Raw genomic sequence first — 27361 nt, 5'->3', positions numbered from 1 at the left:
GTTCAGCTGTAAAATGTTGAGGATTGCCATTAGTGCAGGTAAGTAGTGTGCAGAAGGTGAAATGCCTTTTTGAAGGTTTATGGACTAATAGGAGCTACAATTCATGCTCCTTGCTGGCTGTTTTGTAAGTACCTAGGTGCTCAGCTGGCAAAATCATGCATGGCATGGGGAGCACAGTTTTTATTTTCAGAGTGCCTTTCTGAGTGGCAGAGTGACAGCACATGGATATCATGGTGCACTGACACAGCAGGAGGTACTACATCCCTGGTGTGTAAAGCCGTGGTCCAAAATCCATCGGGATGAAGGCAGATATTCATGACAGAGGGGTAGGGTGCCGTGGGTATGGGGGCCTCCCAGTGCTCTCAGGGTTTGAAAACTGCAAAGAGGGCAAATCAAAAATAGCCTGGACCTTGTTGAACCTTCAGTAATTCCATGTAGCTCTGTCTTAAAGGAAAGGTTTGGAGAGTGCCTGGATTGTGGCTCTTGGAGGAAACTAGTAATGTTTGGACTTCATGTTTTATGTTTTCTCACTGTTGTTTATTTCTTGGGTGGGACTTGCTTCTTTTCATAGGTGTAAACACAGTGCCCAAATGAGTTCTGGGAGGAGCCTGACTTAAGGCAGATCACCCTGAATTTGAGATAGGTGCTTCATCTGAGTATATATATACAGTGAAAAACCTAGAAATGGAAAGGTTCTGTTACTTCCTCCAGAAGGTGCTTTGATTCTAAAATGCATCTGTATTGTACTGTAGGCTGACACAGGGGGAAGGGAAAAATCACTCACTTTTCTGTAAATGCAGAAGCAATGATTATTATGATCTGGTCTGGGAGAAACCACTCTGCAGTCTCCATAATTTGTGCTGCCTTTTAGACAACCTCACTCTTCAGTGAAGGCACTAGGGGCATTTTGAATCTGTGCCTGGTGCCCCTTGCCTGTAAGCATGACAGAGAAAGAGAACAACTGAGAGGGGAAGAGAGAGAAAAGGGCACAGCCTTTTGGTGAGGACAGGGAAGTGATTTCACGTGTTTGTGACACCACATGAACTTTGTGTGGTTAGCCTCTTCCTAAGCGTGGTATACCCTGGAGGGTGGAGGAAATGGGAACAGGTAGAGATGTGGTGGAAAGAGTGAGGACTATCTGCAGATGTGGCATCTAAACAAATCCAAAGACAGCGCAACTATTTTTAGCAGAAGTGCAAACAGTGATAGATGCCACGGGGCTGCTGTCACTAAAATTTGTCTATAAGCAACATATTCATATTTAAACAAGTCAGCTTTGCACATTGAAATGAGCAAACACTGTCTCTGTGCTTGTTTGTTTGTTGTGCAGAAGCCATCAGCTTTCACTCCTTATCCCTTTGCCATGGTGGTGATGCAGAGCCATGATGATGGATCATCTGTCTAGCTTATCTGCAAGGCCACAAAACATTTATATCTTTTATGGCATGATAGGCTGTTCTTATGCAGCAGTGGAAAATAGAAATTTGGGGCTGCCCTTGCAAAAGTACGATCTCCTGCACAGCACTGCCATTCTGGTAAGCTCACTTGGCACAGTTTGTACAGCTAAGTACATCCACTGTGAAACCTAACACCAGGGTGCACATGAATAAAATCACACAAAATCAGGAGAGGAATAACCATCAGAGAAGCTTTTGAATGCAGGGGGCAAAGCAGCAAGGATGGAGTTCCTGCAGTTTCTCTCCTGCTTAGAGAGTGCCTCTGTCACCTCTGGTATAAGACCTCCAGCTCACACCAGCATTATACTTGGCCAATTATCTTATTTAGGTATCTCGTATATATTTAGGTCTTAAAAAAGGTCAGCCACATAGCGTGTCTGGGCAGGAGTTTTTGAAGCTGTAGAGCTGGAAGCTTTTCTTCTAGCATTGTTAGAAAATAATTGCTTGTGGATGTCCAGGGATTTGAATCTACATGTTGGAGCTCTGAAAAGGAGGGCAGGAAGGTTTAAAACATTATTGAAACAGCTACTGCTGATGTTACACTCACTTCAGATGCTGAGCAGGGAGCAGGTGGAGCTCATCAGTGGGCATGGCTGCTGCCCCTCACCCACCTTGGTACCCTTGCATTGGGATTCTGTCTCCTGGGCAGCTCCTCCTGTGACTGTCTCCAGCACAAACAGCTCTTCTGCTCAAGGTTCATGCAAGCTGGTACATTTTTATTGAAAGTGCAGTGAGGCAGGGATTATCTGTGTCAGCTGAGCTGTTTTCACCTAAGTGTACCTGCTATTTTTCCATTTAAAATTACTTTTGACCTTTGTTTTTGGTTTCCTGCTACTTGCAATTTTTTTCATATGCTTCTCTTCCTCCTCTGAATATCTCTTTTTCTCCATTACTTTATTTTGTTTCTTTCAATTTAACTATCTTCTTCCTCAGTTCCATCATAAATCATGTATCTTTTTTTAAGCCCCCACTTGTTCCTGTAGTCTTTGGCTTGTAAGTGCTGTTAGCTGAGGAAAGTCCCTTTCCCTAAATATTGTAAGGCCCAGATGTTACTAAATGTGAGTTTTGCATCTAAAAGCCTGTCAGTTACCTGCCACAGCTCACAGCTTGATTTCTCAGTATGACCAAACTAGGTGGGTCTCTGAATGCAAGCCCTGAGTTTTTTGCAAGGAAGATTGCCCCAGTGCATGGTATTAGATCAGTCCTTAATGAGATGCCTGTTCTTTCCTCAGCTCTGTTCCAGCATTCCCTGTGACCCTGGCCAAGTCACTTTATCTCTCTTTGTCTCTGTTTCCATTCATAAAATGGACATAATTGCACTTCTGAAGCTCATGTGGAATTGTGACAATGAATTCCTCCTCCTTGCTTTGCCTTTACCTCATCCCTTTTGTCTGCACAATTGTCAGAGGGGATAAAGCGCCACCGAATCAGGGTGAGCCACTGTAGCACAGAGCTCCAAGCAGCTGGCCCGGCCTCCCTCCATATCCCAACAGCACTGACAGCAGAGAGCCACATTTGTTACTGCAGTCTTGTCTGCTTTGAGGAGCTTCCTGTGCTCTCTCCAAATAGTGAAAAGAGATGTCTCCAAAGCCGGGTGCTCAGGAGTGCACAGTGGTTGTTGCAGGATGAAGAGGTAAAATGGCTCCCTTTGAGGGCTTGCTCCACTGGATCCTTAGCAGAAAACATGGGGCCTTAGGAGAACCAGAAGGAGAGGGAGAGAGGCAAGGTAAACACTCCATTTGTAAAACCCATCTCTGGTTTTCCTTCCTGTTGTCCAGCCTCTTTCCCTTTACCATCCCCCATTTTGCTCTGTGACAATAATAAAATAAAGGAATGCAAGCTAAAGGCATCCTTAAGGCTCTAATTGTTACCAAGTAATCCTAGCAGCACTTTCTCTCACACACCTGCCTCTGAATGCTAATATAATTTAATTATTGTGATGTTGCAAGTGAAGGTGCCCACAAACAAATTCAGTATGCAATGCCAATTAAACACACACCAAAAGCAAGTGGTGTATTTTGGATTTGTCATCTGATTTATTGCCATTTACCTCACATACCTCAGAGAGCACCACCTGAGTCAGGAGCAGAGAACCAGTCCTTTGTGTGTGCAAAGCTTTCTCTTAAATCTACACTTCACAAGATAGCAGCAAGTGACATAAAACATCTGTTTTTAAAATACAACTGGGAGTGTAGTTTTGAAGCACTCTCTCCATCTCAGGCAAGGAACACAAGGGAGGTATGACTTTTGGTAGACAGATACATATCTCCAGAAGAAAGCACTGCATACAATACAGTTCACACACAGAACATATGTCAAAAGGCGTTCTGTGAGAATCCAAACTAGGCAGGGAAGAAAAGCCAGTCTGCAAACAGTTTAAATATGTTGGCCAAATCAACTAAGATCTGCAAGATTGGGCTTCAGTAGCTGGGGGCACATCTGCCTACCAGATAGTAACTGAGGGGGGTGGGGGTGTGTTTCAGGTTTTGGCTATCTTCTAGTATTACATTTTTCAGTTCCAGTCAGTCAGCCTTGCATTTCAAGGTGAGCAGCACAGTGCCAGGGAGGCATCTTGCCTTGCTGTGCAGTCTGGACACATTCATCGTGTTTTCCTACTCTCCCAACCTGTAAAGTCCTTCTTTGAATACTGTGCACTGCTCACCATGCAAGCAGCTCATTATCCCAGGCATTTCAAGACTAATTTATAGGACATTTGGCTAATTTGCATAAGCTATCCAGTACACAGAACATGTCTCCACAATAAAGTAATATGCCAAAATCAGGATTTATGTGAAAACATGAATATGGTGGGGGGGATGGGGGTGGGGGGACAGGAAGGGACGCACACAACAACATTTTTAAGAAGCTGTTGTTAGCACCAATCTTTAATTGAATACCCCTGACAAAAAGTCACAGAATCCTGCCTCTCCACCTACTGTATCTGAAGCTCCCATATAATTTTCTGCTTTGAATCTTGGTCATCTTTTTATTAAGTAAGATGAGGTTTGATCCTTAAAACAGCCTTGCAATATGAATACTTGGCACTGTTGGCTTTGTCTAAAAATGAAGCAAAATCCCCCAAACTGAATCCAAATCGAGGGCTGCACATTCAGCCATCGCTGCGAGGAGCCTCGCGCATCCGCTGCTCTGATTATTACCTTGACACCAGAAACAGGGGGACTTGTAATCCTTGAAACAGCTGACATCTGAAGCACTGATTCTTCCTGTGCTTTGAGTTAGTTGCTCCTTGATCTCTGTGCCTGGCATGCAAGCCTGGCTTTCATTGAAACCTGACCTCGTGGTCCCTTCTTCTGCAGCCCTGTTTGTCTTCTGCCATTCAGAAATGTGCAGCTTCTGTCCTCGGGACTCTGAATTAGAGCTGCACAGGTCAAAGGAGCAAACAGGAGACTTGTCATTATTGGATCCAATGCCTGCCCTTAATTTAGGTGTCCTTGCATTAGTTTTTTATTTTTAAATAACAATTACTAAATAAGAACGTGGCAAGGTATTTTTTAAGCAAACCTTTCCTCTCCAAGGTGACACTGGCTTTCTGTGTTCTCTAATGCATGACTGCTTCACCTACAGTACAGATGTTTTTGCTCCCTTCCAGCCTGGGATTTGAAAGTCAAGTTGGTTTCTTTCTTCTCTCCCTAATATGTCTTCTGCCATTATGAGGCCTCTGAAGAGCACATTAAGTCCATATTTACCCATGTGCAATCTAATTAACTTCCAGAATAACTGTGCAGGTGTAACAGAGATCTCAGTTTGAAGGCAGCTTTGTTCCACTTATTCTAATTGAAGGAACTGTTTGGCCAGCAGCATTTCTATTAGTAGTAATTCTATTTGAAAAGGAAATAACTTAGTTTTGGGCTGAATTTCTAGGAATAGCAGCTAGAATTGCATGAGTGAATGCATATATATCTGCTTACTTGCAAATAGAGGCTAACTGGAGCTGGAAATCACACGAATAATGAACATGTAATCTTAATGCCATTGCTACAAATTCATTTCCCACAGCAGAGCTATGGTTTCAAGCACCTATTTCAGTGTTTTATTGTTTTGAAGGTTTCAATGGTGTTGGTTATGCATTTTGGTGCATCACATGTAGTTCCAGTTAGGTGAAACCTGCTGGGTGTTTAATGTCTTGTTCAGCTTGAACTACAAGCAAATAGAAGGAAATAATGTATTGAGAAAGACAAAGACTCTAGATAAAGATTTTTTCTTCCTGTTCTAGAGTCTGTTACTCTGTTACATGTGTTAGTCTAGGCTTTGAGATTAGTATTTTTTAATCTGACTGTACTACAGGTTACATGGAACTGACAGCATTATCTTGAACATAATGATTATATTCAATAGGAAAAATATATGCAGTTTTTCATTTCACTGTCTTCCAACTTGAATCCGTTTTTACTATTCTAAGATGTAAGAAGCACATTTTTTCCTCTGGGGATTTACATTTTCTCTTAGTGTTTTGATTACTTGTGAATAATTTGATAAAAAACCCCAATGGTGTACAGCATGTAGGTTGGACTTGGTTTTTGACTGATCCCTAATAGCTGAAGTTACTGTATACAACAAAAACATTTGTAATGCTGTCAGACAGGAACAATCTCTCTTCTGCAACTTGACTCAAATTTGTTATGTGTATAGCTCCGTGAAGTTCACTAGATGTAAATACAGATTAATTATTTAAAAAGTAATAGGAATGAATGAGCTTCCAAACATGTAGTGTTTAATTATTTAAAACCTGTAATGGAATTTCAACCCTCGTGCATACCTCAGATCTCTCGCTGTGCTTGGACAAGTGCCTGAGGTTAACTGGCATGTCCCCACCTCTTAGTCACATCCCCTCCTATAGCACAGGGTGATAAATGTGCCTGCTACGTGTGAAGAACAGCCAATATTCTCAGTCATGTCTAATAGTAAATACACTATACTTAATTCCTTCTTCTTTTCCCTGCTACTGTGTTGCATCCTGCAGTAAGCCATTCCATACACCATTCCATATAACAGGAGTGCACAATTGTACCGAGCCACAGAGAACCAAGTCCTAAAGCCAGAGTGTGAGCAAAGCCCTGCTTGATTTCTGATCCCAAAGGGTGGAAAGAGTCCCACAGGGATGCTGCGCTTTGGTTGTTTGATGGTGGTGGATCAAGGCACCGGCTTTGAGTGACTGTACTGGACACTGTACACACGTGTGAGAGGACCTGATTCCCATTTCAAAACCCTCATGCTCCAAGTAGGTTAGTCAGATCTGGGAAAGCCTTCTCCCAGTTGTAAAAGGAGGATCAAAGATACATACTGGAAATAAGGAACATAGAAGCCTCTCAGCTTTAGAGACTCGCTTAGTTCCTCTGACAGTGGGTGGACAGAGAAGTTCTGCTGGAACCAGTTCAGAGCCTTAGTTACGTTCCTGTTTTGTTGCAGCCTTCAGAGATGCCTACCTCCATTCACAGACCTGAGCTGGGCAATCAAAGTTAATATCTAAAATTGTGCTGTTCAGATCATTTCACTGTCTGCCCTTCTCCTTGTCTAAAGTTACTCAGTAGCTTTGTCTTTGCAGAGAATGATTAATGCCAACCTGGCAAGTCCTATCTTAGTGCCGTAGCTATGCAACCTTCCTTCTTGTACTGCTCCAAGTCACTGGATGAGGAGCACTTGACCCAGAGTGTGTGTTAAAATAAATGTAAAGGAAAGCTCTTTAAAGAAAAATGAACACTTCGGTTGCATTGAACAAATGCACAGTTAGGAGTCTTTGTATGCAATAGCTGCAGATCTTCATTTGACAGCCAGATCTCAGCTGGTCTGATGAAGAATATTTTGAGTCGTGCTCTACCCTGTGAGATTGTTGTCAGAAGTAGTTTTGTGGGAAGACCTAGGGGAGGAAGAAGGCTGGAGAAAGCAAGACAGAGTCGGTCCTCTTTGTGGAGGAATCTAAGGGGCAAAGCATTCTTGAGAGCTTTGCAGGGTGATGGTTTAAATGTGTTGATTTCTTTTGTCCTGGTGTGCTGCTTCCACATAGCTGCTTTGTCGTGCATGTCATGCAAGGAGAAAATCATCTGCATGGTCTTCTAAGTATGAAAGGCTTTGGCATGATGCATTTACATAATAGAATCTGTGCAGTCGCAGTGTGCATCGTGCACCCAGGCAAGGAAGGAGTGCCATCTACAGTAACACAATGCATTGCTAAAGGGTCCTCTGTGATTGTGTTCTTTACTGAACAGTGAGTCTGATGCCTTCTGCTGTAATGTACCCTCCTTGGTGAGAAATTAATCCTTTGTGCCAAATTCAGCTCTCAGTTACATGATTCAAATTGAAAAAACAACACTGGCTTCAGTGGAGTTATCCCAGATTGATCCCAGGATTACTAAGAATAGATTTGATTTATGTAAATACCTTAGTGTCAGGTATGTTCTAGTGCTAAACACTTTCTAAACAGAGGGATAAGTAAGACCTTTTCATCTGAATAAGAAAGATAATTTTTTCACTTCCATGCCTTACGTAGAAAGAAAGAGGTATCAATCAGCAAGGAAGAAGAGACATTTTGCATTTCTTGAGAACCAGCAAATGTTTTGGGCCTGAGAAAAGCATCATAGTGGGCAAGCAGGGTGTGTGAAGGCCTGGCCTTCCCTCCCTCAGGTGTTGCACATAAGTAAAGCTGGTTGCTGCCCATCACCCTCACAGACATTGGCTCCTGTCAAAGGAAGCCTGGCTTCTCTGCAGGAATGTTCTTAGCAAAACAAGAGAGGCATTAGCAGAAGAAGACGACAAGGAAGTTTTCACACACATTAGTTCACCATATGTTTGGCTCTAGGCCGCAGTTTTAGACCTTTGTAACTCCTCATTTATTATTTTCAAGGTTAAAATCGTGAAAAACCATGGTTTCAGATAACTAGGGACCATAATATTCATGGTAAACCCTACCTACCAGAAACAGAGTATTCTTTTTATTCTCTCCTCTCTCCTCTGAGAAGATAGATGTTTGAAGGATATGCAGCCTGTTACAATCCTTGTCTCTTCTGTTCCCTGGCTATTATTTCAGTCTTCCTTGCTCCATATGGGAGTGACCAAGAGTAATTCTAACAGTTGCTCAGAATAAGCCTCTCTCCGCTGGTGATTTTGTGCTAATTAGGAGGGGGAAGGGGAGCTGGGTCTGTACCAATGGGCTCTGGGTTTCAGCCAGGATCAGTGCCTTGCAGCAAGAGAAAGTAGAGGACTCAGAATGTTTCCTCTGTGTGCGGCAGAGCAATTTTCCTTACTTGGCTTCATTTTCTCCAGCCCCCAACTCCAGAGGAAATGGGAAAATGAATTCCACTCTCAGTGCCCAATCTGCAAGAGATGTGACATGTCTCAGTCCTGTGCTGAAACTGACGTGACACATGTTTCCCTGATCCAGGCAGATTTTGGATCTGGCCCAGGGCTGTTCTAATCAAATGTGGTTTCCAGAGAGAGGGCTGCTTTTTAAACTGAGCATACTCTGGGATGCAGAGTGGTGTGTACCATTACCAGCAGTGAAACCAGCAGTTCTCAAAGTGTGAATCACACGCATTCAAATCTCAAACAGCTTTGACTCCCTTCACAGTTCTGTAGCCTAAAACCCAGCAATGCCTCTCTTGGGAAGTTTTGTGGGGATTTTTCATCCATTTTTACTAATGGTCAAGTCAATCTTTCCCTAATCAAGTCAATCTTCCCCTAACGTTATTTTTTCAAGTCAGTGGCTGATGCAGTCCCTCTAGGATTTTTATATGTTTGGGGAAGGTGGGGAAACTTGCAGGGAATCTGTGTCAGGTAGACTGTGAGACCCAGTCAGTTCTGTTGCAACCCGTGCTATGGTTATGTATATGTTACAGCACATAGAGTAGTGGGTCCTGGCCTGCAAAAATTACTACATGATAAAGATTACTATGTAGTAATAAAAATTGAAGATCCCTGAGCTATATAGATAGGGGAAAAACAAGCACACACACACACACACACATATATATATATATAAATATTCCAAAGTACCCAGAGACTTGAATTCTGTAAGCTTCTTGCTTTCACAGGCGTAAATCAGAAGAAACAGTGCACCAGTCTGAGAGTTATGCCACTGTAAAATGGCAAATAGGTGTGAGGGAGAAATTGGACTTAGAACCCTTCATTACAGATAAATAAAGATTTCCCAAGGTTTCAGATTGCATTCCTGCTTCCTATTCTAAGGACTAATGAAATCTCAAATCTGGATTACAGTACTATTCTCTAGACCCAGTAATATTACATTTAACTCTGAGTGATTTAATGACTGTTCAGTGGTGATTTTGGTTTCAGGTGAAGTGGTATAGGCCTCCAGCAATGCCTTAGGCTAAAAGCATCATATGTTAGCAAAAAACATTAACCTGCCCCTCAAACCTCCTCATTATTACACTTACAGTTCTGTCAGCCAATCTATGAGCAACTGGAGTAGTAACAGAGGGGGTTTTATTGTTATTTTTATATTCTCTTGAATATTAAAAAGAAAATATACTGGGAAAAAATACATATAAGATATTACTAGATATAAATTCTAGCCAGATGGATAATTTTCTACCTCACAATGTCTGCCATATTATCAGAATAAAGTTTTGATCAGAAAACAAGAGGAGTGAACATGTTTATTCAGATACTGAATAAAAAGGTGAATTAATAAGAGAATGTAAATCTTCATCTGGCTTCTGAAGTCATCTGTAAATTTGGTTGCATGAGATTCCTAAGGGTGCAGATTTCTCATTTGGAAGGATTTTGGTCAATCAGTGAGATACTGATTGAGCCTAGTAAAGTGCCCCTTTCATTTTTACTCTTTAGCTTTTCTTTGCTTAACACCATCTATATTTCTCAAAAGAATTTGATGGAAGAATTTGCAGTGTCAGTTGCTGCCTTTCTTTTTCCAGTTGCTGGGGCTGGATGCAGGGAATGCTGTAATGCCTAGTGCATACAGACTGTCTTTCTCACCACACTTGTTGGCAGCTGCTCTGCAGAAGAAACCTTCTGGGGCTGATGTTTAGTCCAGTTCTCGGAGGGAGCAGCCCCTGTGTAGGAGTGAGGAGTCCCTGGCATGACAGAAGTGCTGGCCCTGTTGTCAGCCTGGGCACTAGTGGGACTCTGCAGCTTGGCCATCCCAAGGATGGAGAAGCTGCTCTGCTGCCTCCTGTAGCTGAACATGTGGGAATGTACATAAAGAAGGTCTCCAAGGACATGGAGATGAATGTCCTCCTGAGGAAAGAAATACATTTCCACTCTCTGAGGAAGAGGAATGAGGGTATTTCCTAGTGGAACCTTCCCCTGCTGTCCCAAAGAGACGACAGAGCCTGGACAATCTGAGAAAGTGTTTCTATGGCCCAAAAATGTTTTTCCAGATGCTAGCTTTGATTTCTTTCTTATGACTAACTGAATATTCAAAGCCAACATTTCTTGTCCTGTTCACAAGGTGTTTGCAATGCTTCCCCACTGCTGATACTTTGCATAACTTTAGTGACAGCAGTTTGATGAAGTGAAGCTCCTGCTGGGGCACTAACAGCTTAGGGATCTTAAAGCAAAAGCTCCTGTTGTGGAAAGCCACAGGTTGTAGTTCACCAAGACTCCCAGCTTCACCTACTCGATGTAGTTCTTGTTTCTGACTGCTGAGTTGTTTCCCACCCTCATCTCAGGAGCAGGGGAATTTGGGAATGCACATCATGAGAAGTCTTGGCCTGGAAATCAAGTGTTGAACATGAAGGAGACCAATGCCTACATAATCTAAATCAGCTTGACTGACCAGCTGATGTTTGCACTGCTTTGCCAAGCTGGCTTCTCATGCTGCCACCCAGGAGCTGAGGGCCATGAGGAGCATGGTGAAGATATCCAGTTGGTTCCACAAATCCCTCAAATTATGTTCACAAGGAAGATGGCTACAGACACACTTGGATGGTCTCCTGTCAGACTAGGTAAATTCTGGAAGAGGAACTGTTTCCTGGCTTTTCTGTGTGATGAGGCTTGATGAGAGTTCAGGATCTGAGTGTAGGACTTGATGGCTTGAGCTGTGATTTTCTCTGCCCCACAGACTCCTGCTTGCTCAAAGGCCAATGCACTTGGTGTGGGATGAGGTTTCCCAGGCATGGGAAGCCCATGGCATGCCCTTTTGGAAAGGGCATTCAGACTGAGGTGTTCTTTAGATGTTTCTGAAATATGAGTCTTGGTGAGACAGACTGTCTGACCTACTGAGGGCATTTAACCCCCAGCTCTCCTGTTCTTACCCTCCATTTATCTTATGCATAACATTAATTTTATTTAGGACTTCTGTCACTGGTGCAGTGGTGGACTTAGCCAGTACTGAAACAGCCTTTCAGATATGCCCTTTAATCTGCTTTACCCCTGTAAAAGTCTTACATTAAAGATTTTAGATTTAAATGCAGTTATTGTCCCATTCTGTGTTAATTTAGCCAGGAACATTTCTGGGGAGAAGAACTTCCCACTTGGCAAACCCCACCTCACACTACATTCATTTTTTCTGAAGTTTCACCCACCATATTTTGGGCTTCACTAGTGGTTTTAGATCCAGAGTTCCTTCCGTGGTTTCAAAGCCTCAGACTGAAGGTGAAAACACAGAGCTCAGCTGTTTATACACAAAATCAAATATGTAGCCACTCTGATGAAACAAGACCCAACCTGGATTTCCACCAGGCATTAGCATAACTCACATTCATTCTTTTTGACTGGGAACATTAAAAAGCCCCCCAATGCAAAGGAACCCAAGGGCTCTGAAAAGCCCTATGTTTTAAATACCACAGATGACAACTGCAATGATTCAAAAAATAGAATCAATTTATCATTAGCTATTAATTACCAAATAATTCTATTTTCTCCTTATGCTTCATGTAGCTTAGACTTTTGCATAATTAGGATGAAAAATGAAGACAGAGTGAGTCTTGCATTTAAATGACATGAAGTCAGTATTCACTCAGAAAACTGGTAAAGATTTTTGAAACAACAAGACGTTTAGGAGGGGAACGTCAGGGAAAGAAAAAACAATCAGGCAGGCAAGCTTTGGTATCTTTTTAACAGAGAGAAACTTGTCACAGGACAGTTTTAAGTTGTAGGCAACTGCAGAGTTCTGTTTTGTCAACTGTTTTTACACAAAGCTCCAAACATTGTAAAAATCTGTTTTCCTTCACACCTAGCGTAGCTATGAGCTATATTGTAACCACATTCACAGTGTGTTGGAGCCTGCCTCAGGGTTCCTTCGCAGCAGGTTTCAGCTGGAATGATTCTTTTTGTTTTTTATAATAATCGCTCCATTCAAATGGAACAATCAGTATAAAAAAATTATCACAAGCCATCTTGGATAGAAAAATCTTGCCACAATAAACATGCTGAATGTTTTACAATAAGACATCAAAAATGGTGATCGAGGCTGGATAACTGCTTAGAGCCACACTTAGGATTATGCCTGTTACAGTATTGTTTGACATTTGGTAGCGAAAGAGCATCAATTCCCAGTCATGACAGCTGAGGCAGAGACTTAGTCATAATTGTCTTCAAAGCAGACACTGTGAACTGCCCTCCCCCTTCAGGGACAGCCTGTGTGCCTGCGGGGGACCCCCAGACAAAGGGCCCAGCCCCATGGGCCAGCACAGGGCGGCTGCAGTGCTGGACATGCAGACCCTGCACACCCTGCTCAGGCACTGGCTGTGCCCCAGGCTACCCAGTCCATCTCAGGAGGAAGCCTGAGCGTGGGCGTTTTGGAGGAGGATCAAGTAGAGAAATGTGGGACACTCTAGTGAGCGACAGCAGCTTCTGGCAAGGCTGCACCCACTCTATCTCTTGGCGCTGGGTGCTGGCAGCTGAATACCTTTTGTGATAACTCAATTAGCTGTGAAAAAAGCACAACAGCATTAGGATATTATGCTGATTATTGCTTACCTCTCAAAGGAGTTTGTCATTTTCCATCATCTCTGGGTGGAACACATTACCCCTCTCTTCCTCACTCGACCCCATTCTTCTGAGCACGGCTGTGTCTGTCTGCAGATCTTCACCTGCCCACCTTCTCAACTGGCATGGCAGTGTGCCTACCTTGCTATTCTTCATATTTGTCTTTTTCTGAGTCAGGAAATGCTAGAAGAGGACTTTAATGCCTTGGAACAGTCTTTGTGTCAAACAATCGGTGTTTGTGCTAAGAACTGAGCCGTGCCCTCAGAGCTCAGTGGGGGCTTTGGCTCCTGAGGGGCTGTTCCATGGTGGATTACCCTTAGAAGGTGAGCAGGAGAGGAGGTGAAGATTGATACAGACTCAAACTGAAGTTTGCAGGAGGTCTAAGTCTGACCCAGAGCTCCCTTGGGGCCACAGCTTCTCTGTGTTCACAGGTGTTGGATACATTAATACTTGAGGTACAGCTCTTGTCACAGAGTTTCTCTGTTCTTAATCAGGCAACAGACTGCAGAAAGAGGGCTGTTTGCCAGATTAGCATTGGGATCTAGGAGGAGATTACCTTTTAGGTGACCTGCTCTGAAGAGAAGCCTTGTTGGTGGATAAATAGAGAAAAGAAGGGAGGGTGCAGATAGCCACATTGTCCAATAAGTTTGGGGAGCTGTTGAGGACAGCGGAGGAGAGGTTTCACACTTCTTTAGGGACATAGGTACATAGGTACATAGTCCTGCAGGACATACAGATCTAGGTTTCTTTCCTTCTGATTGACTGAATTTTCCCCTAATGTCCTGCTGGGAGTGCTCACAGACCTGCAAGGGGGCCTGGGCCTCAAGGTGCCTTGGTGTCCATGCTGCAGCAGCTGCTGGGTGTTCAGCAAAGGGCGTGACTGAGCTGTGTGTTAGAACATTAGTTGTGACTCATTAGCCTGTATACTGGAAACCTCTGTATGTGTGTTTCTAGCAACTTCCTAATTTCTAGATTTTTGCTGTGTCCAATGTTTTGCAGACTTCAAAAAACTTGAGCCATTGCTGAAAAACATATGGCTGGTGTGTCGGGTTCTCACTGGGCTGCAAAGCAGGAAGATGTGTGGGGGCAAGACATTGTGTCCTCACCTCATGGCTTTTGGGATTGGGTGGGAGCCTCTGCCTCCATGCCTTGCACATCCTGGCTGGGTTGCAGTACTGGAAACTTCAGGGAACTTCCCAGACCCTTCCAGGACCAGTCTGGGCTAAAAGGAAAGACAACCAGGGCCAGAACAGGATATAGGAAATGTGCAGTGGTGTTCGTGAAGTCAGAACATATGCCTAAACGTATATAAAGAGACAGCACTTGGATATCACAGTGAGAAAAGGAAGCAGGAACTACTCAGCAAAGTCGAATACATGGATTTTGTGCCAAGAAGTGAGTCTTTGATAATCTTCAGCATCTGTTCAGCATCTTTGATAAAAGTCTGGTCCTCATATGTGATTCAGCCCCCCCTAGTGCAAGATATACCCCAGTGACATTGTTGTGAGCAAGGAGAGGAGCTTAGTCAGTCACCCTCTGGTTCTGGAGAAGCTGAAAATGGCATGTCTTTGCCCTAGTGACCACTTTCTGTCCTCTTGCTAAGCTTTACCATGGAGCTGAAGGTCGTCCAAAGCATTGTGTAAGAGGCACAGGGTCTCTTTCATCGCAGCAGGGTTTTTCCATTGCTACTCATTCCTGGTTTCTTTAGGGCTGATGCAAATACCTCTGCAAACAGGTTTTGCCAAGTGTATTTCTTAATGAAGTAGTGTCTGATACTAGATTATTCTTCAAAGGTTAGTGATGGACTGCACCAATGTGTGAACTTTGTGCCTGCATTTGACAGCCAGTTGATTTAGGTATTAATTACCTGGTGCCTAAAGTCCAAGTGCAGCCCTTTCAGGCACAGCAGGATCTGTGTTGTGCCTGCGAGGCAGCCTTGTAGCCATGTCTGGACTCCACTTTGGATGTTTCTATCAAAATAAAGATATGGATGCCAACAGGAATGGCTTTATTCCCACTCTTTGTGTTAGAGACATATGAGTGTTACAGGATCCCTCAGTCCTGGCTTCTTTGGTGTTCCCGTATCGGGCACGAGTTGTGTTTCTGCTGATGCAGTGTCTTCTGAGTTGTCTCCTGGTGTAGATTGCTGTGTGTTTCACAGGAAAGTGGATAACTGATACCAAGTCATTGAGCTTATAAGTAGCACACTGGCAACCTGCCACCAAAATATAAATACATTAAATGTACTGAAGGAATGTTCATTCTGTTGTTTAGCCTTGGATATGCCCCAGTTAGGTAAATTTAATCTTCTTGAGGGTTGTTTAGTTACAGCTGAATGAGATAGGTCATTATCTTATTACTGATCTTTCTGTCATTCAGGATTCATGTTCTGGCATTCATGGTGTGAAGTGTGCTTGCCCCAGAGCAGTCCTAGAAGTGTTTTCCAAGGGAGGTGAAGGTGCATAGGGGATCTGTTAGCACCTTGCAAGTTTTGACCCTCTGTCTTGGAAATGTTCATGCTCATGGTCAGTGACACCACTACTAGTCCAACCTCCTGTTGGTAGAAATGTACAAAATGGTGGCTTTGCCTATGTTTGTTAGGAAATGTCTGTAACTCAGTCTCACAGCATTTATTTTCTTCCCGGGTATTTCTTCTGCAGTTCCTTCCAAAATCCCTGTCTGTGCCTCTGCTGCTGTTGAGGTTGGGAACAAAGCTCTTGATGACTGGGGTGAGCAGGGCCCAGTGTTAAGAAACAGACCAAAGCTGATGGCTTGTATTAAAGAGGAGTCTCTTCATTGTTTCCCACTGGTACTGGGTCAGGACCTCCAAATGTGGTCCTACAGCATTAATGGTAGTGACTAATCCCACTGAACCCCAGGGAGATACTCCTGCGTGTAAGCACTACCAAATCCAGTGTGCGGTGCTAACAAGCACTCTGCTATAGTTTATCTCTTCTCTTGGTTGTACAATGAAGGGAAGGGATGAGGCAGGAAAAGGGAAGGAAAGGGAATATATGAGCAGAGAAATTCTAGCTGGTTGTGAAGAACAGTGATGTTCTGTACAAAATTCAAGTACTTAAAAAAATAAGACATCAGTTGTGTGCTCTACAGATAAGAAAATGTTATTTTATTAAATGGAGAGATATATAGGTTTCACCTATCACATCTGAACTGATCAGTGTAGGCTTTTAGAAGAAATCTGTAATTACTCTGAGCATGTCATTAGTTAGATGTAAAATGAATGATATTGCTCCATTTTATTACCTCTAGTGATATAGCCATTTGTATCATAAATTCATTGACCTCATCTTAAATGATCAATTCTCTAAGACAGACTTGATTCATTAATTCTTAAGTGACTTTTTTTTTCTCCTCCAGTAATTTCCTCATTGTTGTAGAAACTGTTTTTCTGTCTTTTAGTATGGTATTGTGAGGTGTCATATTACCTGCATATGAGTCCCACATTTTTATACCTTTTATTTTAACTAAGCAGCACAAACTGATTGCTTATGTAAATAAAAAGAATGAGAGAAAAAAAAAAAAGAAAATTATGAAATACATGAATGTAGAAGATGGACATTTTTCACTGATGTTGTAGCTTCAACACTTTGAGATATTGCATTAAATCAATGAGATATTTATTGAATATTTGGTCTATGCAGGATATTCAGAGGAACAGATTTGCTGCCTTTAATTTCTCTGGCTTTAATTAATTTTATCTAGTGATAAAATATACAGAAGGTCTGTGATCAATATGTGAGTGAGGCAGGCATGCTTCAGAGTTTCTTGTTCCTTAGTGAGTTATTGAAAACTGGAGAAATCAGTAGAGAATTTGTAAGCAGGATTTCTAAATATTTTACCAAGGAAGAGAAAATATTTGTTTAGCCAGGAGAGACACAGGAGCCCACTGGAGATAAACAAATCAATACAGCAATAATACAGGGAAGTGTTTCAGCGAATTTTTCAAATGCTAACTAATAAAATTAAATATATAGAAAATATGCTGTAATTTTTTGTGGGGCTGTATTTCTCCTTCAGTCCCTTTAATTAAGGTCATGGATGGGGCTCTTCCTAGAAAGATAAGGAGACTGGGTTTACTCTCTCGTATTTCTCAGGCGCTTCTTTGGCAGCAGGCTTACAAGGTGGTTTACTTCCTTGTCCCAAAGGAAAGGAAAGGCTTCACTGCAGCTCCACCTGAAGTTGTGCTCCATTTTTTACTGCAGACGCCTCTGAGGCCACTCTCCTCCTTGTCTTTCCACTGCAAATAGATGGTGATGGGCCAGGGTAGGCTTCATCCTGCCCCAGCCTGCCTCAGGAGCTGCCTGGGAGCTCCTGGCGTACATATGGAGACCCTCTGCATCTATGCCAGCCTTTGGGGCAAGAGTATACTCTGCAAGCAGCAGGAGGAGTGTGGTTCAGTACATCCTGGTTCCATACATGAAAAATAGATAGCATTTTGTGGCTACAGGAGTGAGCTCTCGCTCAGAAATGACTTTAAGATAAATTCAGCAGCTCCACTGAGTTAAATAGTGTCCTATTACCTCCGTGTGTAGGCTCACAAATTCCCCTTTTGTCTGCTTTGAAAACAGTGGCAAGCCAGAAAATTCCAGGAGATTGATTATAGGATGGTTCCATCATGTGTGTTGACTTGCCAGGTGGGTGGCAAAACCCACACTCTTGCCAAATATGCGGGATGGTTCAGTGCCCACTGCTGTGTGTTTGCACTGTTTGCAGGACAAGCTCCAGGGCTGTCTGTGATAGCCATTGAGCCTTTCTGTGGGGAGCAGACGGAGAGCTGATACCTGATAAAATCCAGGAGCTGTTGGAAGTGGGATTGCCCCCTCTGCCCTGCTTGCTGCACTCCTGCTTTCCCATCTGCCCCACGTTTGGGGGGATGCATGCACCATGGCAGTGCAAGCATTTATCTCAACAGTTCTATGCGTTTGACGGCCTTTTTGTCCACATATTTAAGGGTGTGACACCGTCACTGTGTGCTCAGTGCAGGGCTGGACTTGTTTGCACCAAGGAATTTCTTTTCTTGCAGTGGGGCACCATGCTGGAAATACACCCTTGCTGATGCCACATGCACCAAGCAGCACCAGCACCTCCTCTGCTTTATCTCCTGGGGCACAGTGTGTGTTATACCCAAGCTAAAAGTCTGGGTCCTGCATTCCCAAACTTCAGGGTTGACTTAGGAGTTGCTACTTCTCAATTAATTATTTAGCTTGATTTAAATGTTGGGATAAAAGAGAGGGAGTGTGTGCATGTGTGTGTGAATGGGGAGAGGAGCAGGAGGGAAATAAACCAACCTGACAGGACAGCCAAAAGGTGGAGGAGTTAAATGGGTAATAGCCATAGCATATAGTGTGTGTGTGTGTCTATATACATTAAAGATATATTACTGAAAACTCAAGAATGTCACCACTGTTTATATTAAAGGAAAGCTGAGAGTTAAATGAGATGGGTAATCAGATGCCCAACATATGTTGTTTTGAATTGTTTATATGGCCAATAGTTATTAAAATTAATTATCCTTTTAATGCAGTCTTTTCACAATCATAGTCTTCTTTGGCGTTTTTAGTGTATTTTTTTCCTTTGTACAAAAGATAGAGTCATTTCAAAACAAGCTAATACGGGCTATTTGGAAAAGGCAGAACAAAAAATACCAGGATATACTATGACATGGTCATAGGCTCAATGTGCTGATAGAAAGCCCCAAAAATCACTGTCAGTGGAGTATTTTGAGAACTAATGTAAATGACAAAAATGGGGGGGGGGGTTGTGTGTGTAAAATTCTGTCAAAAAAGTGAAGCACTGAAAAATCTGACATCTGTTTATCTGTTTATAGCTATGGCAAGATTACTCATATTAATTCTTGTTTAAAATGCCATATGAAGGAAAGGCATTTGTGCAAACAAGAGTCATATTTGAATTGTAGATCATGTCTTCACCATCTGTGAGAGCTGTTGGTGTTGCAAAATTAATGTGTTAATGAAATCACAATAATTTCTCTGAAGTAATGCATTCTGAAGCCTAGAATGACTATTTTTTGAACTTTGGTTTCTAGTGGTTTACAACTGGGAAAACCTTTCACAGCTTAATTAGTTCTGCAGCCTTATTTAAAAAAAAATTGGCTGTGCCTTCACCACACCAATAGCAACATATAAAAGGATTAAATGGAAAGCAGAGAAACAAAACAAAATTGAGCCCGCAATGCAAACTTTTTGCCATAGTATTTGAGAAGTTGCTAAACAGGTCCTTGCTTGCCAAGAAGTTTTACTCAAAGTGACTTGTACACAAAAGTGGGCAAACAGCTCAGAAAATAATTTCAGCTTGCTGAAACATCACAAATTGGGACTATTTGAACCTTACACAAATATCCTGACTTTTTCCAAGTTTCTCCTTGGAATGAAGGGCAAAGAATCAGTGATGCTTTTTGCTTTGTGATGCCATTTTGAAATATCACACTCCTTCCAACTTATTATTTGATACCCTTAGTAGAATACTAAATGTTACTGTGTGCTGCAGTTTAGCAGAAAATGGTTTGCATTCATTTCCAGCAATTTTCTGAGTCCTTTTCCAGTTCTCACACTCCTTGTGTAGTATGACATCTCAGATGGCACAGGCGTGCTTAGATTACCACCAAGGAGTAATCACAGCCATACTCATATGGACTTTGCATACTTACATATGTGTGTTACAACAGTTTATGCCAGCTGAGGATTCTTCTCTGTGCTATGGGTTTAAGATGCATAATACATTGTATAAGGTAGAACTGAGATCATAGGAGCCAGAAAACGAGTGGCATTCAATTCATTAATATGTTGGAGAAAAAAAGGTGCCATTTTCACAAATGTAACTTCTTTTTTTCCTGTTAGAAAAATAATGCATTTAGCAACTGAAAAAATACTTTTAAAATAACACTGTGAAGAGAAGATTGCTTTTCTTACCTGATTTGATTTTATTACTGTGTTGTAGGTATGTGACTGGTGTAAGCACATAAGACACACAAAAGAGTATCTGGATTTTGGGGACGGGGAAAGAAGGCTTCAGTTCTGCAGTGCAAAATGTCTCAATCAGTACAAAATGGACATTTTCTACAAAGAGACACAGGCTAATCTTCCAGCTGGACTGTGCAGTACATTACATCCTCCAGTCGAAAATAAAGCAGAAGGCACTGGGGTGCAGCTGCTGACTCCAGATTCTTGGAATATACCGCTAGCAGATGCTCGGAGAAAAGCCCCATCCCCAGCGTCTGCAGCTGGCCAAATTCAAGGCCCTGGACCATCAGCGTCTACCACTGCCTCTCCGTCTGACACTGCCAACTGCTCTGTCACTAAAATCCCCACGCCAGTTCCCAAACCTATTCCCATCAGTGAGAATCCAAATATTCCACCGGTTTCTGTCCAGCCACCTGCTAGCATTGTGCCTCCAATTGGTGTCCCACCTCGCAGTCCTCCCATGGTGATGACAAACCGTGGGCCAGTTCCTCTGCCCATATTCATGGAACAGCAAATTATGCAGCAAATCCGTCCACCATTTATTCGTGGGCCACCTCACCATGCCTCAAATCCTAACAGCCCTCTGTCAAATCCAATGATTCCTGGAATCGGTCCCCCACCAGGTGGTCCCAGAAATATGGGTCCCACCTCTAGCCCCATGCACAGGCCAATGCTTTCCCCCCATATCCATCCCCCCACGACACCTACCATGCCTGGGAATCCTCCTGGCTTGCTGCCGCCTCCCCCTCCCGGAGCTCCTTTGCCCAGTCTCCCCTTCCCCCCTGTCAGCATGATGCCAAATGGCCCTATGCCTATGCCACAGATGATGAACTTTGGATTGCCGTCCCTTGCCCCACTGGTGCCACCTCCAACTCTACTAGTGCCATATCCTGTCATTGTCCCGTTGCCTGTTCCCATCCCCATTCCCATCCCCATCCCTCACATCAATGACTCCAAACCCCCAAATGGCTTCTCCAGCAACGGTGAAAGCTTCATTCCGAGTACCTCCAGTGAGACGCCTGGGGCAAAGCCAACCAATAGCTCTTCATCCCCTCGAGAGTCAAAACAAGGATCATCCAAATCCTCTGACTCATCACCAAGCTGCTCAGGCCAGTCCCTTAATCAAGCTAAAGTGCTTCAGGAGCACAGTAAAAATGAAGTTGTTGATTTGACTGTCAGACCTAGTAGTCCAGTGAACAGTAAATTTGGTTTCCCCAGTGTGCTGCAGGGTCCACAGGATGGTGTGATAGACCTAACAGTAGGCCACCGGTCTAGGCTGCACAATGTCATCCACAGGGCCCTACACGCCCAAGTGAAAGTTGAACGTGAACCTAACAGTGTTGTAAATTTGGCTTTTGGTAGCTCAGACAAAAGGAACTGCAGTGACTGCAGGGACAACTGCAGCCCAGTTGACTCAAAGACGTTACCATGCAGTGACGGAGCTCACTGCTGTCCCGTCTCCTTGGCCTCTGGCACGCCGGGACTGGAAGCTGGCGCAGCGGTGTGCAATGTCATTGTGAATGGCACAAAGAGCACAGAGGGTTCCAAGAACCCGGAGCCGCCCCAGGAGCCAAAAAAGCCCCAGCCCCCGGAGGAGCTGGCAGTGAGCGAGCTGGAGTCCGTGAAGGAGAACAACTGTGCGTCAAACTGCCACCTTGAGGGAGAGGCTGGCAAGAAGACTGGGGAAGAGCCCCTGGCTGGGGGAGACAAACAGGACCCGAACCTTAACAACCCAGCAGACGAGGACCATGCATATGCTTTGAGGATGCTGCCCAAGACAGGTTGTGTGATCCAGCCTGTGCCAAAACCAGCAGAAAAGACTGCTATTGCGCCGTGCATTATCTCAACGCCAATACTCAGCACAGGGCCAGAGGATCTGGAGCCACCATTGAAAAGGAGGTGTCTCCGAATTCGAAATCAGAATAAGTAAAGGTTTGTGTAATCACTACTGCCTTCTGTGTGAATAGAATTCAGTATTTTCAGGTATGAGGTCAAACTCATGTAGATGTGTCCTTTATGAAACAAAAAGATACAAATTCCAATTTATGAGCACTTTCAGAAAACTGTCGGTATTTGTGTTTTATTATTGTTTTTTGTGTTGTATTGCATCTGTACTTGTCAGTACTCCATTCATCAGCAGCCTCATTACACTTTTGCTCACAGAACATGTCATGATGGTTCTGGCTGTGAAGTTATTGTGCTGTGTATGTCAAAGTCAGTGCTTTTCTGCCTAGAATATGGTACAGGTCTGGGCCATTAATGTGCTTACTTATTCCAGCTGAGTTACACAGCAACTCAAGCCTTCACGATGACTGCAATTCCCCTGCAGCACAGCATAGAGCCGGATGACCCAGCAGCTTCCTGCTAGCTCAGAGCCAATGGACTTAGCAAATGGTCACCTCCAACCATCTTACCTTGGTCTGCCTCCAGACTGCACCCTGGCTTTCCACTGAGCTGTTCTCTAGAGACTGAACTCTTCTCCCTGAGCTTTCTTTTCCCATGTATTGGTGCTTAGGGACTGCCTGCTGTTTGGGACCTGCCCACTATAGCTTATTGCAGCAAAACCTCTGCCATGGGGCTTTACTGCCTTACCTGAGGTATCTGCTTTGGTGCAAGTCTCCTATCTTAGAAAAGCAGCTGAGATTTGCCCCAGCCCTGTGCTTGGTATCTGTTTGTGGCTCCTGGTAGTGGTACAAAACAAGGCAGAGATATGGGTAACTCCACCAAACTCCATGCCTTGTCCAAGGACAATGCTCCAGATGCAGAAACCTGTCATCCTTTGTTTTCAATTTCCAGCCTACTGAATCCCTCTGATAGCATAGTGTCTTTGTAAAACTCTTAGTTTAGTATGTATCTCACTCAAACCTTTGAGTGAGAAACTGTCTAACGAATCTTCCCTGTCTGACCATCCAAGAACGGCTCTGGCAGTCACTTTGGTCCTACCTGAGCTGAGACAGAAGCCCCTCCACAGCCACACATCCCATACTCACACTATCAGACCAGGTTTCCTCACTGGCTCAACCCCAGGTTTTCCATAGCAAGGTTCTCAGAAATCCCAATCCTTAAAATAATTTCATCATGGTGCAATAAATAAATAGCAAAACAACAGCTCAAGCTTATGCCTTTGAGTAGGGAGCCAGAACAAAGTAACCCCTGGGCTTTTTTACCTTCTATATCCTCACAGTCTAAGCACAGGAAACTCTGGTGGTTGTTGGGGGTGTCTGGTCACCCTGTGTCCTTTTTTATGAAAAGGATCAGTGCCCATTCCCATCCTCTTGCCTGGTGCCCAGGCTTGGGCTCCTGTCCTCCCAGAGCTCAGCCTGCAGCTGGCACTGCAGCTGCACACTGAACTACCTGCACTGAATATATTCCTTAACAAAACTAATGTAATGGAATTTATTTAGATGCACAGGCATGGAGAAGTTCTTTCAGGAAAACGGGAAATGGTGGGTGTTGCAAGAAATCTGTTCAGCAGTAAAATACTGATGGTTTGCCGGATGTGGCTTGGTGACATGCCAGATTTCATTACAATCCGTGGAATATTCTGTAGCCTCCAGTAAATCCCTGTCCCTGGTAGCACAAATAGTGACTGCAGTGGTGTTTGGCACCTACAGCCGCAGATAGCAGCAGCAGCAGGCTGTGTAATCTGGGCCATTGCAGTATCTCCCAGCTCTATCAGTGTGGGCTAATTGCACCATCAAAGATATATAGTATAGTCAGGACTCCCTCCTCAGTTGTTAACACTGCATTCCCTGCGCTGGTTCCAGGGCTGGAAACATTACTTCCCTTGATCACCAACAGTATATATTTACTTTCTTCAGTGGAACACAACCATTATTTCTTTTCTCTCAGCATGTGCTGACACATTTAAAAGATACACTAATAAGAAGAGAGGACAACTATCACATTCTTGGACTAGTAATCAGCATATACAATAACTCAGCAGTCAAATGAAAATTTCAAATATTTACACAGTCGTAGGTCCTATTAGTGGGGATCCCCCTACCCACCCCTGAGGTATGGAATGTATGTCCCCCAGCAGTATTATCTTTGTTGCAAACCCCAGTGTTACCTTTGGAGCTTGAAAGATCCTCTTCATAAATGTTTGCATGCTTCTAGGTAGGGGTAGTGATTTGATCTAGTGAGAAGGCCACTATTCGGCTGTATACTTTTTATTAAATTTTAGGAGAGCCATGGTTAACCCTTTCTTTCCCACTTCGTTGAAGCTCCTCATAGCTGCTTATTTCAAGACAGTGCTAGAAGACTTGCACATTTATGTGCTTACTCTATGGTCAAAGACAGGCTGATTCTTAGCATCTATTTATGCTTGCCTAGACCATCCAGGCTGCACCAATGCTGCCTCTTCCCAGGCAGCAGTCCCAGTCCCAAGGTCCCAGTCCCAAGAGGAGTTTAGTATTGTTCAAAGCCGGAGCTTAAACACTCAGAAAGTTCTGGCTTCACTGAGTTGTGTATTTTTGCCTGTTGACATGATTATTCATGACATGACTTTGTGAGTAGTATTTTAGAGAGAAAGTGGGCAAACTGAACAAGCTGCATTGGAAAGACAAGGATTCTTTATCATTCAATTACTGTCCTTAGCCCTTTATGTTCTCTAAATGTCAATAACTGCCATTGTGATTATCCTCAGGAACAACCATTTTCCCTTTCATCCTGAGTTTTACATATTTCTTTGCCTCAGTGTAAGAGTTGTCTTACAGGAAAGTTTTCAGGTTGCCAGACAAGATTAATCTGACCCAATATAGACATCTGTAACACAGATGCAGCTGAGCTAATTGTCTAAACTCTCTTTAAAATCAACATAGAGAAGCAGGCACTTGAAAGAGACAGCTGAGCTCATCCCAGAGTCAACAACTAAGACAGCTCAAATGAATTGTGCCCTAGGAGTGCCTATTTCTGCCTGCAGTGAGGGAAAATTAGGGTGACTGGCGCAGACATAGCTGTCCACATAGATGCTGGAAGTTAAGAAGCCCAGCCTAGGTGTCTGCCATACCTCTTGTGCAGTAGCATAGTACGGCATGGTGAGGGTTATTAGTCTGTGTTCATTCCCTTGTTCCTCCAGAAAAAGAAAGAAATAGCCTCTGTGCAGAAGATATGGGAGACCAGGGACCTTACGTGCTCCAAGGGAAAGAGAATACTTCCAAATACTCTGCAGAAGTAAATAGCATGGTAACCATCTCATTCCAGTGGGTACCTCAGTGAAGTGCGGGTGGGTTTTGAGCGTCTCAAGGCACGCACAAGTGATTTGTGCGGTTCTGATGATTGATTTGAGGTGAGGACTCTGTGGTTTCATGCAGAGCCCTTCTTTCGCTATTTCAGCATTGCTGGTCATAGCCAGTCTGGGGGGAGCAAAAGGGCTCTGCCTTAGATTTCTTCCCTCCCTGCCTGTGAGGACTGAGCAGGACTTAGAGTCTGTCTATCCAGAGGGGGCGACAGTGGGAGGAGAACATCAGTGTAGCCTCTTGCACCACAGCCCTGACCTCTGCTGTGCCCACGGGTTACTTTCTCCTGCCCAGGCCTCGGAAGGCAGGGAGATAAAACCCTTCTCCTTCTGCAATCCACTTGTGGGGAGGATACCTTAAGAGAGATTCCAGCCTCATAGAAATTCTAGTAAATTGCAAAGAGGATAGAAGCCGCACTAACAAATATATTGATTTGGGCCCTTGGAGGTTTGTATTGATAGCGCTGGCCACACTTAACTGGGAGAAAATAAGTCCAGCCAGTTGTCTTTTTCTCTCTTACTTCTCACTTACCCAAATTGGAAAATCTGAACATATTGCCCTAATGTGCAACTTTTCCTGGATTTTATTTCCCATCAAATGGTGTGTCAAGAAGGAAATTAGCCAAATATTTTTATGCTAGAGTTCTGGACAGACAGATTGAATTCATGTAACAGCAACACAGACTCTCTAAAAAGGAATCAGTGCAAGCATGACCTTTTCAGGCAAGTTGCCAGTCTCTGGATTATTTAATGTACCAATTACTTGATTATTGGAAGTGCTAATCAGCAACATAATCCTTGATGTTAAAGTTTAGTTTCTCCATCAGGATGTGGACTGTCAAGCTGTTCTAGCCTGATGCAGTTTGAAAAACTATCAAAAGATGTCTCAGTGCCAAAGTTCTGCTATGATAAAGGAATGAAGCTAGGAAGAATATTCTGTTGAGTGTTACATTTTCGAGTTTGAGCAATGTGAGTTTCTAAAATTAGCAGTGTTAGTGTTGCCTGCCTACATGCTTTATGCCCTGGCGGGATCAGTTTTAACCCGCTAGCTTTGATGTCAACGTTTCCTAAAGCAAAGAAATGAAAACACTGAGGTCTGCTTGGATTTAACATGATAGTTATGTTAAACTAAATGAGAAAATGAAGTGGCACATGCTAAACTCACAACTAGCTTCTGTGTGTGCATATGTGTGTTTGTGTAGAGTAATCCTGTGCTGGGGACAGAGGGGTCAGAAAAGGAAGGAGTTTTTCTGCTTGTGATAGCAGAATTTCTTCCAGAAATAATGGAAATAGTAGGTGTATGGCCACATAGAGAGTCAACCTGTATGTCCCAGGGTCAGCATCTGCTGAGTGAAAGGCCCAAACCTTCAGCTGTCTAGTCCATGCATCGTACTCTTAAAAAAATACGGCATCCAGAACACTCAGTTCAGAGCAGAAGTAATATATATCCCACTTTGAGCTTCTCGGCCTATAATGGTCCAGCACAAGATTTCTTGCTCCAGGGTCTGGATTCCTGAGGCAAGGGGCATAGCTATTAACCTCCTTTTTTTTTTTTAGCCTAAGAGGTTTTATCTCTCCTCTGTCACTGTGGTGTCTGTCTATCAACAACTTTCTTCTGCCCAGCTTGCTATGATCAGGACTAAATTTGATCTTAAAGATATACTTGAAAACAGTTTTTCCTATATTTGAACACATTTCTATGCTAGTCATCTTTGTTGACATGGTAGTATGGGCCAGAGCCT

At 43.4% G+C, this 27361-nt stretch overlaps 1 protein-coding gene across 3 annotated transcripts in view; it reads left to right on the top strand.

The window, feature by feature from the left end:
• Positions 1–27361, top strand: part of SOBP (sine oculis binding protein homolog) — a 112644-nt gene that overhangs the window by 77660 nt on the left and 7623 nt on the right. For all 3 annotated transcript variants that reach the window (XM_083856453.1, XM_083856452.1, XM_083856454.1), the window contains one exon: positions 20358–22312. In XM_083856453.1, coding sequence (XP_083712579.1) covers positions 20358–22310 — 1953 coding nt within the window. In that variant the 3' untranslated portion in view covers positions 22311–22312. The remainder of the gene's footprint in view (positions 1–20357; positions 22313–27361) is intronic.

This window comes from Zosterops lateralis (genome assembly GCF_965231275.1).
Source record: "Zosterops lateralis genome assembly, chromosome: 3".
Taxonomy (NCBI): Eukaryota; Metazoa; Chordata; class Aves; order Passeriformes; family Zosteropidae; genus Zosterops; species Zosterops lateralis.
Note: the sequence above shows the minus strand (reverse complement) of the source record. Positions and strands in the feature narration are given on the sequence as shown.